This window comes from Neocloeon triangulifer, unplaced genomic scaffold, assembly GCF_031216515.1.
Source record: "Neocloeon triangulifer isolate White Clay Creek 2 clone unplaced genomic scaffold, ASM3121651v1 ptg000006l, whole genome shotgun sequence".
NCBI classification, from domain to species: Eukaryota; Metazoa; Arthropoda; class Insecta; order Ephemeroptera; family Baetidae; genus Neocloeon; species Neocloeon triangulifer.
The window spans coordinates 1,996,946-2,013,139 of NW_026775549.1; the positions used below are offsets into that span (position 1 = coordinate 1,996,946).

At 36.5% G+C, this 16,194-nt stretch overlaps 3 protein-coding genes across 3 annotated transcripts in view; all 3 read left to right on the plus strand.

The window, feature by feature from the left end:
• The window catches only part of LOC132194341 (tyramine/octopamine receptor-like), a 56,791-nt gene extending 48,825 nt beyond the window's left edge, over positions 1 to 7,966 (plus strand). Inside the window, exons 2-6 of the mRNA XM_059615539.1 lie at positions 6,897 to 7,125; positions 7,181 to 7,395; positions 7,472 to 7,574; positions 7,635 to 7,786; positions 7,836 to 7,966. Coding sequence (XP_059471522.1) covers positions 6,897 to 7,125; positions 7,181 to 7,395; positions 7,472 to 7,574; positions 7,635 to 7,786; positions 7,836 to 7,884 — 748 coding nt within the window. The 3' untranslated portion in view covers positions 7,885 to 7,966. The remainder of the gene's footprint in view (positions 1 to 6,896; positions 7,126 to 7,180; positions 7,396 to 7,471; positions 7,575 to 7,634; positions 7,787 to 7,835) is intronic.
• The window catches only part of LOC132194337 (CUGBP Elav-like family member 2), a 277,639-nt gene that overhangs the window by 63,523 nt on the left and 197,922 nt on the right, over positions 1 to 16,194 (plus strand). Inside the window, exon 2 of the mRNA XM_059615532.1 lies at positions 11,910 to 11,990. Within this exon, the coding sequence (XP_059471515.1) occupies positions 11,910 to 11,990 (81 nt within the window). The remainder of the gene's footprint in view (positions 1 to 11,909; positions 11,991 to 16,194) is intronic.
• Positions 8,344 to 9,878, plus strand: LOC132194343 (octopamine receptor Oamb-like). The gene is made up of 6 exons (XM_059615541.1): positions 8,344 to 8,598; positions 8,658 to 8,872; positions 9,002 to 9,110; positions 9,169 to 9,312; positions 9,379 to 9,675; positions 9,736 to 9,878. The coding sequence occupies exons 1-6, from the start codon at positions 8,440 to 8,442 to the stop codon at positions 9,781 to 9,783; spliced, it is 972 nt and encodes a 323-aa protein (XP_059471524.1). The 5' UTR covers positions 8,344 to 8,439; the 3' UTR covers positions 9,784 to 9,878.

Consider the following 16,194-nt stretch of genomic DNA (forward strand, 5'->3'; position numbering starts at 1 on the left):
AAAAACCCAATTTATTAAATTTTCCATGGCTAAAATTTGATTTTACCCGCTTGATTGTGATCACAAAGGCTAAAAACATACAATCGAGTGATAAATTCAGGTCGCGCACGGTCAAATTTGTAGCGAAGGTTACCACTAGCAAACTGACCTTATTTTTTCAACTTTTATACATTTGCTTGTAAAATCTTTTCCCCAGGCGCTAGGAATTTTTCATGGCTCAAAATAGAATTTTCCCAACTCATTAATGCTTAAAACATAAGAAAATCACTTATCAAATTGATTCTCTGCTCATATAACTTGGACGTACCAGGGCAGCACATTTATGAGCGGATTTTGTGTGTTGTAAGCATAAACGTCTATTTGCTCTATTTACACATTTTTATAAAAGCAGTTGCGGGGGAAATATTTTTTTTTTTGGTATATATTAATACATTGGATCCAACTCTTTTGTCGGTGCAAAACTGTTGGATCTGTTGAATACTTGAGCCATAAGACAAAGATTTATTTGACCAATTTCACTTTGATGAAAAGGTCTTTCAATATTCAGATGAAAGAAAATCATAAACTTTTTTTTACTTTTTCATAAAAACGCATCTGTGAGATGGGTTTTCTGGTCTGGAATTTTGGAAATCCACGACTCAATGTTCTTCAGGACTGAGATTTTCAAAATCTTCGACTCTTTACAGAAGTGAGGACTAAGATATTTTAAATCAACAATTAAAAGTCAAACTTAAACCTGAATTTCAAAAAAAAAAATATATAAAAACGCATCTCTGAGATGCGTTTTTCTGGTCTGGAATTTTTGAAATCCACGACTCAATGTTCTTCAGGACTGAGATTTTCAAAATCTTCGACTCTTTACAGAAGTGAGGACTAAGATATTTTAAATCAACAATTAAAAGTCAAAGAGAAACCTGAATTTCGGAAAAAAAAATTATAAAAACGCATCTCTGAGATGCGTTTTTCTGGACTGGAATTTTTGAAATCCACGACTCAATGTTCTTCAGGACTGAGATTTTCAAAATCTTTGACTCTACAGAAGTGAGGACTAAGATATTTTAAATCAACAATTAAAAGTCAAATATAAACCTGAATTTCGGAAAAAAAAAATATATTTTTCATGTTCACTATTTTTTTTTTTTTTTTTTTTTTGTGAAGTGTAATTAAAAGATTTAGTGATTATAATTTCTCTATAAATAAGAAAATAGATTATAGAATTTTAATTTTTTTTTTTATTTTTAGTAATGTAATTTTACATGCATAAAATTTCAATGGAGTTTATAACAATTCAAATTATTGCAAGTCTATTTTTGGCAATATAAAATAAGTGTTTCCAAAGACGGAGGTCAAATTTTAAGTTTTGTAAATATATAACCTGCACAACGCAAGTGACAAGAAGTTGCCTACATATATGTTAGAAAAAAATCAAAACTAATGACGAATCTCCAAAGTTCAATCTGAGGTCTGGGAATGAAGTACTCCTTAAAAATTAATAGCCAATAATTATATAAATTGACTGATCATGTACATAAAAATTATAAGAATAGTTTGTCACTTTTCAATAGATATTCAAAATTTAATAATAAATTATTACCATAACTTAAAACACCAGCAAGAAACAGTAGAGTCATATTCAGGAAGAGGCAAGTTTCAAAAGAAGAAATTAGCTCTATTTATTATTGCCCTAGATTCATTTTACCTACCAAAAATGCGATTATTAAAAATTCAACTTACTTCATAATTTGGTGCATTTTATGAGCTGAAACTGAAAATTCATGATAAAAATTTGGAAATCTATTTCGTGTGTTAAACTAATTATTGTCAAATCATGCAGTACATTACATTTCTCAAAATATCAAGACCTTCATCCTTCATCAACATCAAAAACCCCTAAATTATAAAATTTACCATTTTATTTAAGTATTGAGAAACACAAAATTTGCTGCAATAAAATTACCATAGGAGAGGCAAATTGTTCAATACGGTACCTTATTGTTTCGCTCCAGATCTGCCGTAAAACGCTCTCGGTTCACGGATAAGGTTGAGCACGTTAACACGGGCCGTTCCTTTTTTCATCAGCGCGGACCTCACGAGATAAAAAAGATATGAGATTCTCTCTCGAGTTAGTCACGAGGGACGTGAAATAAGAAGTGTTTGGGGTCGCAGCGAGAGAGGCCGTGGTATTGCTTTTTGCCAGGGCTGGCCGGTGTATATCATGGTGTGTGCGCGCCTCTGTAATATCAGCAGCCACCATGTGTTTTGTCGCAAATATATTGATTCGGAGGCAAAATCTCTGGCGGGTGCGCTTAAACCCGTCCCTCACAGAGGCAGCAACACACACACGACGGTTTAACAAAACAACAGGTCTCCCGTATGTGTTCTGAAGGTGCATTATTACCGCTTCTCCCCTTGCAATGGGTGCACCCGTCGTGTATATTTTCAACCCCCGCAGACTTTGAATCGTGCACCCTCCGCTGCTCTCTCACTCTCCAGCAGTCTCGTGTGTGTGCATATTTCCATTTTTGCTGAGCCGAGTTCAAACAATTGAAATATGAGCTGCTTGCACCGGATTTCGCTCGAGCGGAACTAAATTGGAATTTCTGCCGCTGCTGATCTCGCTCGGCATCAAACGAATTTACACCGCGTGGTGGATGGAATTGATTCGGAAAGAGCAGAGTGTGTATGTTTTGGGCTTGGGCGTAATTGGCAAAATGTTTGCATTTTGCTGATCTCCTCCTGCTGGACATGGACGAGTGAGGATTGAAGAATAAACAACATGCATTTGAATATTCACAGGGATGAAAGTTTGTGAGCACGATTCATTGGTGTGAAATTAATTAGTTGCGAAACTGTTTAATTTATTTTTCTATTTACGATTTCTAGTAAATGTAAAAAAAGTTATTTGAGTTATTTAATAGGTAGTTATGGGACAAAGTTGCCCTGGTATCAAACCCAACTAAGGAATACTTAATAGCTGAGTAAATAATATGCAGGTTGATTTAAATATAAAAAGTGTAATAAAAAACTTCTATCCTACTTCTGTAGGAAAATTTTTCAGAAAATGACCTAAAAAATAGGATTGAAACTGGTTTTATAAGTTATTGCAACTGATACATACAATTATTTATTATTTTAGTACTGCATTTAAGCGTTGAACTGTTTTTAGTTTTATAATTGAATATTAATTATTTTCTTAATAAATTTTTGCTCTTAACTAGTTTATTTGTGAAAATTTAGCATTATTCATAATTATAACAATTTTTGAACATTTAAAGGCATATTTTAATAATAATTTTTAACACAATTTAAATATAAATAGTATTGCCCTATTTTGCCAATGAATGCAGTGAAAATTAGATCGAAGCTCTCTGCAGGAGAATTCTATTTGTAATTTAATTAATCTCCATGTACTTGTGGCTTAATATTTAAACATTTAGAATTTGAAATTATAATTTAAAAAAATCATGTAAATTTTGAAATTTTTTAGAACAAGAATCAGTAATTGAACGTAAAAAAGTTCATTAATAATAAAAAAATCATTTTGATATTTGTGAATCTAAAAACCTGTAAAAAAATGAAAATTTACCAATATTGTGACTTATTTGTGCCTTTATTGTTCTTTTTCACACTATGGTGGTAAGTACTGTTGTCCTTCATAAATCAGTCAAATTTCTGTGCATCAAAATTTGTAAATCACTTCTGGCAAAAAAGGTCTCATCCACAAGGACGCTCTTTTGAAATCCTGTAAAAGGCGAAACGGAACAAAAGCACTGCTCGCTTTTTTCACCATCGCACCAAACCACACGCTTTTAACAAAATTAAAAAGCTACGTGCGGCGCAGAATATAGCAGCGCGACGTGTCTGTCGAACATGCAAAATTAAAAAGCGCAAATTTGCCGGCGATTTAGGAGAGCTTTTAATCATCGGCGCGAATGCAACACGCGATTTGCCAGAGAGTGAATTGGAGCACGCCGCGACTTTTAATTCGCGCTGTCGTTTTTCTGAAACTGTTCACTCGCGCGCCAAACATCAAACGGAGTGCGACTCAAATCAAATGATCGCGCGCGGACACAGAGTAATTATTGAATTAATGAACAGAGAGCATGATTTTGCACCGCTCCAGCTCTTCCCTTCCCTCGCAATGCATCGCACAAAGTTGATTATGCTCAATTGCCGGTGGTGGAAAATTACACGGCTCGCGTGCGCGCTTCCGCCGACCGGTTGTTAGAACGGCACAATAAAAGTGCTTCAATGGCAGAAATTAATGAAGCCGCGCAATATTCCCTAATTAGGGTGCCCTCCGCCCGAGTGGCCATTTTTGCCCATATCAGCACCGGCCGCAGACAGCCAGTCTCGTGTAAGTTTAAAACACACGCAAATAATTGTGTTGGCGTTTTAATCCTTTCCCGGTATACCAATTAGCAGATTTAAGTGCTCTGGTATTTCAATGCCTGGTTTGATAAAATGTTTGTATGTGAAGAATTTAATTAAAGCTGGCTAATTATTTTCAATTACGCCGATTGGTTATTGTCAAAATGTTGTAAAACTAAATTGTTTTAAATTATACAAGACGGCTAATTAAAAGGTGATATTGCACCGAATATTTAAATAGAGCTTTTTATTAAATTGATATGCTTTACTTTTGCATTTTGGAGATAAATAGAAGATGACATTATATTGATTGTACAAGATTAATGCCTTAAAAGAATAAACAAACTTAATAATTTATGTATCACATATATTTTCATTTTAATGTTATCATTATTTTATCGTTTTATAATTTAATTATAAGTGTGGCACAGTGTGGCACTCTTTTTTTAATATTTACTGGTTTTACCCAAACCTTAATTAAATTTGGTGAAATAGTTTGTCAAATAATTAATTCAGGTCATCATAGTTGATTTTAAAATTTTAGCTTCTCCACATTTAAATAACATTGAATAACATGAAACATGATACTTTTGTACATCGGCGAGAAATTGAAACGGTCAAACATCAACTATATAATAGAATTTGCGCTAAAAATTATTTACATAGCAAAAACTTGCACCAATAAAAAAATCCCTTCTCACATATCTATATCAACCATTTATGCAGTCATATAGGAGATAAAAGATATTAGTGGAACACTTTAATGAGATGGATGCGATTAATTACCTCTTGTACCCGGATTCATTTAATTCCAAAGCTATAATGTTTACATTACACTGTATTCTATGAAATGGCAACTTCCGTGCCGAGTGTTGCAAATAAGCGCCCACTGTACACAAAATGTTGCTGGGAGCGAGGATGAAAAAGCGACGAGCTCTGTCGCCGAAGAGATAATCGTCGGCGGTCGGTGGGTGTGTGTGTGCGCTAATAGTTAATTAAACAAACTCGGCGTGCCGACTGCCCGATTGCGACTCTTTTGCCGCTGGCCATTAATTATTTGCGCCTCGCTAATCCATCAGAGCCGCTCTCGGAGGACCAGCAGACGGCCGAGTTCATCCGCCGAGAGTGAAAGAGGAAGAGCAAAAGCAAACAACACACACACGTGCGAAAGTTAGTTTAAAAGCGGTGAAATTGCCGGGCAGGTTGATTGACATTAAAACCTCGGCCCTAATGCGGATTCATTATTAACACGATCGGCGGCCTCTGCCGGCCACCGATAAGCAGCAACAGCGGCTGTCAGGGTGCAACACCGCATCTGCCAGTCAGCCGCCCTTGTGTGGTCACTGCGGGTAGCCTAGGCAACCCCTGCAAGGGCCCAGCAGACCCACGGCCGGTTTGCTTGCTTTTCTTCTTCAACGGCCGGTGACATGAATTATACTTGGCGCCGATGAATTATTCAAATCCCCCCTCTCTTTTCCGCTCGGCTAAATATTGGGTGCTGCACACACTTAACCTGCGCTGTATCTCACGGCTGCACATCGGCCGGGCGGGCGGGCGGATCAGCCCAATCCTCTCGCTCGCGACTCTCGCAAGATTTATTTTGCACCCGGCGTCAAATTTAGCGGAAAGCTCGGGAGGAAAATGTATGCAAGCAAGAAGTGCATGCGGTGCGGCTGATAATATTTATGTATGCCGAGCAGCTTTTTCCTTTGCGCTCCCGCCGGCACACAAGCTGCTTTCCCGCCGCCGCCGCTGATATTATTTGCCAGGCTTTTCTCCCATACGCGGCGCTTGATTTCGCTTTTATTGGGGGAGAGCGGACGTGGATCGAGAACGTGCATTAGATCGGTTTTGCTTCTTTCAGACCGCGACAAATGTCTTTGCATATTCTAGAATCACTCCAAGGGGAGTAAAATTTTGTGAGAGCATCAATATAAAATAATTTCTAATTTAAAATTGATAAGCCCATCTAAAGCACAAATATATCTTAAAAAATATTAAAATTAGAATGGCAAACACACAAAAAATTAAACTATAAAACAGCAATTTACGCTTAGGTATAATTATATTTTGAGAAAATTCAATTACAAATAAATATGATCAAATAAATTTAAATGTGGCCAAAATAACGGTTCCGACAATAAGGATCAGTCAATAGATTTACTTGATCCAGTTTGATCCAGTTATTGCTTAGGTCCATAATCGTTGAATTTGTTTATAAGAATCCAATGAGTTGAGTCCAAAGTAAAAAAATATATTTATTTATGTGATGCATTTATAGAATTACTAGAATTGGCTTGATATTTTTTTTTATTATAATTTTTTTTTCGATTGCGGCCATAAAATGCAATTTGTATGCACCAACTTCCCTATGTCAAGCTGGCGAATAAAAAATAATTGCATGATTTAATTTACTACAATGTTGCGCATTTCCGCCGAACGGAAACAAAGCAAGATAACCGATTTGTTAAGACCATAACCTGGTTAACACATTCATTACCATTTTCTTGTTGCTTTTTTTATAGTGTGTTGCTACCATTTATCGAGAGTATTAGTTGGAAAAGACTGAATAACTTAGGGAAAATGGAGAGAAAGATTGATTCTGGTGATATTACAATCTTCACGGCTTGTCTCATCATTGCTTTGGCCATTCTCTTTGGGAACGGCATGACAATTCTAGCCATTGTCAAAAAGAGAAAGCTCAAGACGGCTTCAAATCAGTTCATTCTTGGTCTGGCAGTAGCTGATTTGCTGGTAATTTTTTTTTTTTTAACTTTCGACTAAAATATTATAACACTTCAAAATTAAGGTTGCAGTTTCGATGCCTTACAACACAGTTATTTCAATTTTGTACAATGATGTCAAGCTGGAGACCTATTCCGATTTTGTGTACAGTTGTCTATTCTCGTTGGTGCCTGTGATTTTATCAACCGTGGCTTCCAATTTAAACTTGCTTCTTATTGGACTGGATCGTTTCCTCTCAATTTCTGCACCAATTACGCATCGCAATTTTGTTACGATAAGGTGCCATTTCCTTTTTTAATTAAATTTATTTAATTTGATTTTATTTTTTATTGGATATATTTTTTTATTTCCATAGAAAAGCTCGATTATTTGTAGGCTGCACTTTTCTCCTTTCAATAATTGCTGCCGCCCTTCTAATTTTCTGGAACAATTGGCCTGAACAAAGGACTGGCAACTGCGTAAGTGGAGAAAGTCTTTGGATATTTAAATAAAATTATTTAAAAAAAATCTTTCATTAGGAAATATTAACTATCACCTTCAATTTTTTCTTGTACGTGTTGCTTCCATCGTACTTGTCAGCAGTGATTTTGATCTTAATTTGCTATACGCGAATTTTTATTGTGGCCAGATCGAGAGCAAGAAATGCAAATAAACCGTTGAAAGTAAACAAGTAGATAAATAAAATATAAATATAGAAATCATATAAAATTCGATTTCAGATGGTTTCCGTCGTCACCAGTTGCTACTGCATTTGTTGGTTTCCTCTAATGACGTGCTTGTTCCTTGTTCTCTACAGTGCCCACAAAAATAATGAAAATTTCAAAGTACACGACGATATATTCAGTCTCTCGTTTTTACTTGCATGCTGCAATTCATTCATGAATCCTATTATTTACGCATTCAAATCTGAAGATTTCAAAGAGGCTTTCAAGCAAATTTTATGCTGCAAAAGACAAACCATTAACATTGAACAGGACCGGACTGCAAACGGTGGAAATCGCACTAATGATAATTATAATGAGATACCCATGTCTGAAATTTAAAAAAAAATATTGTAACTTTAATTTTTTATTAATAACAATTAAATAACCAAAATACTCAAATGTTTTATTTTTAAAAATACTACAGGAATAAATTATAATAGGAATATAGCTTGATAATTCTCTAACCGCACACCGGACGATCATTACAATTTTTTTCACCATTAAGTTTTTATCTTCGTATTCGGTTTTCCTGACCAGTGGCAGTCCATCCGCGGCACTGTTCGGAGAGTTGCCGTTTACTAACTTTCTTTTACATTCTTATTTTTTTAATCTTCCAAACATGGAGATGGTTGAGGGATTTGTTTTACTTTTATCGTTTCTCATTACAATCTCGGTGATTACTGGCAACATTTTGACCATAATCGCAATCCTGAGAAAACCCAAGCTCAACACAATATCAAATCAGTTCATTCTCGGACTCGCAGTTGCTGATTTACTGGTGAGTTTGATAACAGTAACGTAATTAAAACTTTTAATCAAATGTCGGGAAATCCACAGGTTGGATTTTCTATTCCTTATGATACGGTTATGACGGCTTTGTTTGGAGATAAACCGATTGTTACATATAGTGAATATGCGATTTACTGTTTGGTATCGCTTTGTCCAATTTTCCTTTCTTCGGTGGCGTCATTTCTGCACCTCATGCTGATTGGTCTGGACCGGTACTTTGCAATTACAAAGCCTTTGGAGCACAAGACTTTCATGACAAAAACGTATGTTAACTTTAAGAAAGGATTTTTTTTTTCAAAAAAATTGTAATCAAATTTTTATTGATCGAAGGTCAAGCCCAGTAGCAATTTTTCTTAATCTATCTTCAGCATTAAATTTTGATTTTTTACTAGGAGGGCACGTTATGCAGTTTGTATTGCATTTTTCATTGCAACTCTCGCGGCTTCTCCACCAATTTTTTGGAATAATTTGCCACAAGAAGTTGGCGATGGATACGGTTGTGTATGATTTTATTTTATAAATTTTAAATAGTCTGTATTTTAATTAAAGATTATTTAAGGCAACAGTGACCGTCAAAATCTACTATTACTACTTCGTCCTTCTCGGTTCTTATATTTCGACGTGGATTTTAATCCTATTGATGTACGCCAAAATCGCCCGCGTGGCCTCGGCCAGACTGCCGAACAACAAAAAACCGCTGAAGGTCTGTTTAATCAGTTCCTCCCGTAAAATTAGTCACTTCCACTGACGCATTGATTTCCACTTCCAGATGTTTGCAATCATTGTGAGTTGCTACACAATTTGCTGGTTTCCCTTCATGTTTTGCATTTTTCCTGTTCTCTACAACAACCAACACGACGTCGAGAAAATCTTCTACATCAGCCCGGAAGTTCTGGCATTTTCGTACATACTGGCCAGCTGCAACTCGGCCATGAATCCTATAATTTACGCGTGGAAACTGAGAGGGTTCCGGCATGCGTTCGAAGAGTACCTGAGATGCGGAATCAAAAGTTCTAAAAATCGAGACGAACCACAGAGTTCCAGCAACCCCGTCGTTGAAACTGACGTTTGAATAAATTTAATACAGAAAACCATTTATTATAATTAACTATAATTAATCCAACAGACTAAGGACACCGAAAAGGGAAAAGTACTTTACTGTTCACTGGAATAAAAGACTCTCTTTTGTGCAAATAAGGATAAGTGTAGGAATCAATGATTTTTTTAATTGTATATAACTTGCGTTAAACCAAAATAAAATAAATTACGAAATTGTTTTTTTTTAATGACGATCTTTCAGACGAAAAAATAGTATATAGCATATAGCAAACAGGATTTCGGTGAAGAATGTGGTCATGAATATTAGAGGTTAATATACCTCCAAGACAAAACGCGGTTTCCATTCCTTGCATACAATAGCGTAGTGAGCGCTGCATATCCGGACTAGCGGAAGAGAAACAACCGCAAAATTATGCCACTGATTAAACTACCGAAGGTCAAGTTAACCTTGTCATGCATGAGTCAAATTTTTTGCATAATATTTAGGCTCAATATTTAAAGATCAATTTGAAGAAATTTTCTAAATTATATGATAAAGAACCATTATTAAATTGAAATTTTTTTAATACTTTTATTTTTTGTACTTATTTAACAGTTACATGCACGATCAGATAAACCGCTTGATTTTTTGTGAGGAGAGGAAAAGGGAGTTAATTAGAGTTAATTTTTTTACTCTTTTTGGCTGTCTGCATCAAATTTAATTCCAATATTTTTTAGGTAATGCAGTCGCGGAGAAATTTGTATTATTTTTTACTTTCAAATTAACATTTTTAAACCTTGTCTAATCTTTCAAAATATTTTTATTTCCAAAGGTAATTAAAATTTTTTAATTTTGTATAATGAGCGTTTCTTTAAAAGGCCGGTTTTTTAATTGCTTATTTTTAGAAGAAAATTAATATCAAATATGACATTTTAGCAGCGACATAAATTACCCTTAGAAAGCTGTTGAAGTGAGATTAACAGGTATACCAATTTTTCCCAAGACTAATGAGGAGCTCATCTTCTCTCTTTTAATAACGCAATTACTAAAAAGTTTGGCAAACGAAAGCTTCTCCGTTCAGCCGCGAGTTTAAAAATACATCTGGCTTATAATGAGCCTTAAAAAAGAACTTAGCTGGAACAAAACTGGAGCAAAACCTCTTTATTACACCTCTCTCGGCCGACAAGCTATTTTGTTATGCCGCCTTTCTATTTACCTTGTTATCTGTTTGCAGCTTGATAAAATAACGCCAAGCCCTATTTGAGCAGCATTACCACTCCACTTATTCGCTGAGCTCCGCCTGCTTCTCCTTCCCACCACGTTTCCTCGTGTTCATCCGTTGCTTCCTTAGCATTTATTGATTCAAGTGTAAATTGTTTTTACACGCCCTTGCGAACACACTCATCTGACTATGTCTCTTGTTAGCACACGATAAATATTAATTTCGGTGCCAAGACCATTATTCATCGGAGCAGACGCACGCACGTTTGCCCTACATCTCCAAATTTGTGGAACAATATAAATTACAAATGAGATATGAATCATCCGTGAACATCTTCATCTGTGCGTATTAAAAATTAGCATTATCATTTCTCATGTCGGGTGTGAATGCAAAAAAGGTCTAATTTGAGGGGGGACAAAGAGGTGTCTGAAATGTAAAAATGGGGGTGTGTATTTCGAGCGTGCGTCAGTGGGGTGTAATTAATGAGACGAGTGAAAAAACGAACCAGAGAGCTACAATTCGAAACGACCAGTCGGCTATTATGCTTCAACTCGCGCAATTACACCCTCGGGAGGCGCGTAAATGCGTGCGTGAGCCTCCATCCGATTGAAGAGAATCCCAAACACATTTTGAACTTCACAAAAATCAATTTGATTCACACACTATTAAATATTTTCAACGTACGTGGCGTTGATTTTTTTTTACAAATAGCTCCAATAAATTTCAGTTTTAAAAATTAAGAAACCTCAATTTTTATGCAGGAAATAAAGCTTAATATTTTAATTTACCTAATTTTCATCAAATTTTAACGATGGATGGCTTTTAGAATTTTTCTGTACAGCAAGATTATATTTAAATTTTAGTAATTATCTTTGTTACTTAAAAATAAATTATTGTAAGTTTAATTTTCTTTTCTCAACTAAAAAAACTGACACTATTGATATTTCGTTAAAAAATGCAAATATGTGTATTTTTTTCCTGCGCTCTACTTGAAAGCTTGAAGAATTTGCATAAAAATGCTTTAAATTTCCGCAAACAGTGTTCCAGATTCGATCGAGACGAGTCGAGTATCCACCCCATCACGGTTGGATTCGATGATGTGCATGCTGCCCCCATTACGGTAAGTAAACCTCTGAGAGCATCTCTTGCCATTTTTAAAATAGAGCGCGCAATGTGAGAGAGCCGAGTTTGCTGTGCTCGAGACTCGCATGCCAAGTACCCAATACAAATATTCTCGATCCACTGCACAGAACATGCGAAATCCTGCTTCCATACAATAACAAATCTACATTTGAATATACTAGAAATTTATTAAAAAAACATATATGGGCAACACACTGGGTTTTATTGTTTTATTGATTGAATAAATAAGAAAGGGTTTCTTCTGTTAAAAGTTAATATATTTAATTGTAATTTATGACGAATCTAAATTATTGATATATAATGTATGAACATTTTAAAAATGAGGATGACTTAATAAGCCTGGTTCTTATTTTTGAAAATGCCAATTTTTTCCAAGTTAAAAAATTATTTAAAAAATTCTAAACAGAATTCATAATGTTTTCTCAAGTTTGAATTTTGGAAATAAACGTTGAATAATGTTTGAACAGATTAAACATTTTGTCCTTGTCCAATTTTAAAATCTCGCATTAGGAGGGTCACTGGGAAAGATTATTTTCTATCACAGAGGCGACGACGCCGTATACATTTCCCTTGAGAGGACAAATTTTATTTTCACCTCTCTCGCGACGAACGCGTGGCCCTGCGTGTGATCAAAGAAGATTGACGACCGCGCTTCATCAGCTAATTTGCGATGCTTCATTTTCCCCGAGGCAATTTTCTAACGTGTCGTACAAGCCGGCTCAGGACGTTAATATTCAAAATCCATATTAATAGGCGCCGTCATGCATTCAAGGGGTTCGCTTCGCTCGCTGCTTAGGTGCTTAAACTATTTTCAGCAGTCACTCTCAATGGTTCCTCTTCAACGCACACCGACTTAAAAAAGCAAAAGGGCGTACGTTCTTATCTAACAGTGCGCGCCTGCTAGGTCCATTACAAGAGCCACGTGCCTTTTTCATATCTCAATGGGCTACAAATTACGGAACATTACTTCTTGCGCCAGAAAGCCTTCACAGTTGCTTCTGGGGTTTACGCTCTGCTTTTGGGCTGAGCGGCAGAAAGTTCTTTAGAATTAGAGGAAACCATGTTTGCTTTTTTATATACTGCAAGTGAAAAATTGCTCTATAAATTTTGTCCCTCGCGGAGTTCAAAGGGAAATAATTGCGTCTTTTACTCTCTATTAGCAATGCTTCACTTTCTGAAAGTCATCTTTTATCAACTTATTGTTTGTGTTTAAAAGGAAAATCTTATAAAAAATAAATGAATATATCTCAGTGCGTGAAAATTTTATGATCCGCCCTTTTCTATCAAAAAATAGAGTTATTATAGAGAAATAAACTATGGTCGTTAAAACCATATAAATATTGTTAGGACGACTACCTATTCATATTTTTCTCAAATACGCCTTACACAGTTGAGGAAACTGTGCCGCGGAACAGTTATGCAATGCGGGTGGCGTATCATTCACGATCAGACTGAAAATTAGCATGGAATTGATAATCAAAAGAATAAATTAAATTCTTTTTTTTTCTTCTTATGCTGAAGTGATGATTGTTAAGTCATTCTTTTTTCTAGCTATCCAATACAAGTGGGCTCCTTTTTATATCCTGCTCCAATGGTCAGGTATAAGGTATAAATTAAATTCTATTGCAAGTGCAATTTTAAATACAAAAATTAATACCAGCAAATGGAAATAAGAGCAGAAAACGATTGATTCATGATAATAAAATAATACAAATTTGAAAGCAGATATTTATTCCAGATTGCAATTTTGATCTACAGCCAACGGCATTATTTTACCTTTTTTAAATTAACGTTTGCATAATTTTGCATAAAACTGGAGTCCTCCACTGTGGGTCAATGACTTCTGTGTGTTGCGAGTTTTGCCCTGCCGCAGAATAAACACAATAAAGATCGGTGGCGACCAAGCAGCTTATCTATCTCGCAGCGAGCTCCGGTCGACGGAGAGTGCATGCACAAACTCTGGTACTACTTTGGTGTGGTCAATAACAGCAGTCAATAATACGATATCAATGCGCTGCGGCCGAGGGTAAAAAACGGACGCTGGAATACATCCGACCTAATATTACCTCCCGTCTCTTGACATTTACTGCAAATTGAACCCGCCAGCACGAGATCTGCTGATGGGGGGGAGGGGGGCACCTCGATGGGATAAATTAGATATCGGTCGGCCGACTTCATGAAATTATAAGGCTGGGGGAACCCTTTCGCCGAAATGAGCCGACGTCGGGAAACGCGAGCGCCGAATAAAAAATTTACGGTGACGCCAACAGATGTTGAGTTCTTTTGATGCCCTGCCTCTCTGCTCTCCAATATAAGACGCGGCGGCAGTGATACTCAATTTGGAGACACGGTGGTGGGCACTGGGTTGAATGATGAATTTTATAGGTGCGTGCCTCGTTCGTCGCCGCGTTGGCTTCTGCCGATAAAAAAAAATGACTCTAGAAAATATTGGACAAACTTTAGAAAAATGTCAGCTATCTAAAGTATTACTTTTTCATCAGGGGTCTAATTCTGTAAGATAGAATCGTTCCATTTCCATTTCTATTTCATTTTCCATTTGCTTACCCATTCTATTTCGTCGCCTTTTTTGATTACGACTTCTATTTCGCAGCCTATCCATTTCCATTTCTATTTCGTCATCAATTTTAATAGTTGAGTCATTTATTTATTTATATTTAATTTAATTATTCCCTATGCTTACAGTGCTCTTCGAATGGTTTTTAATATTCAGGTTGATAAAATTATATGAATTATTTAATTTTTAATGAAAATGTATATTTATAATTCTTATATGTCTCTCGCACCCCCTTTTAATCGAATCTTTTTATGGCTCATAATTAGGGGGGATCAAGATAATTTTTCCTTTCACGAAGTTAATTAAATCAATTTCTTAAAAATTGGTTGAATTCAAATACAATTATAATATTTTTTTTTTAGCAAATTAGCAACCATGTATTTTATATTATTTAATTCATCGCGTGCGCTGTTTGGTACCACAATTTGCCCCCACACTGAGGTACCACAATTTGCCCCCACACTGAGGTACCACAATTTGCTCCCACACTGAGGTACCACAATTTGCTCCCACACTGAGGTACCACAATTTGCTCCCACACTGTGGTACCACAATTGGCTCCCACAATGTGGTACCACAATTTGCTCCCACACTGAGGTACCACAATTTGCTCCCACACTGAGGTACCACAATTTGCTCCCACACTGGTAACCACAATTTGCCCCCACACTGAGGTACCACAATTTGCCCCCACACTGAGGTACCACAATTTGCTCTCACACTGAGGTACCACAATTTGCTCCCACACTGAGGTACCACAATTTGCCCCCACACTGAGGTACCACAATTTGCCCCCACACTGAGGTACCACAATTTGCTCCCACACTGAGGTACCACAATTTGCTCCCACACTGAGGTACCACAATTTGCTCCCACACTGAGGTACCACAATTTGCTCCCACACTGAGGTACCACAATTTGCCCCCACACTGAGGTACCACAATTTGCCCCCACACTGAGGTACCACAATTTGCTCTCACACTGAGGTACCACAATTTGCTCCCACACTGAGGTACCACAATTTGCTCCCACACTGAGGTACCACAATTTTCCCCCACACTGAGGTACCACAATTTGCTCCCACACTGAGGTACCACAATTTGCTCCCACACTGTGGTACCACAATTTGCCCCCACACTGAGGTACCACAATTTGCTCCCACACTGAGGTACCACAATTTGCTCCCACACTGAGGTACCACAATTTTCCCCCACACTGAGGTACCACAATTTGCTCCCACACTGAGGTACCACAATTTGCTCCCACACTGTGGTACCACAATTGGCTCCCACAATGTGGTACCACAATTTGCTCCCACACTGAGGTTCCACAATTTGCTCCCACACTGAGGTACCACAATTTGCCCCCACACTGAGGTACCACAATTTGCTCCCACACTGAGGTACTTTTGACTAAACGCCTTATTCAAATAATTTTTTATACATTTTATTGACTTGAGTGTATTAAAAATCATTTGAAAATTACTGTAAGCACATATGCAATAATTAAATTAAATATAAATAAATATATATATTTATTTATATTTATAATGGCTCAACTATTATAATTGACGAGGAATTAGAAATGGAAATGGATAGGCTGCGAA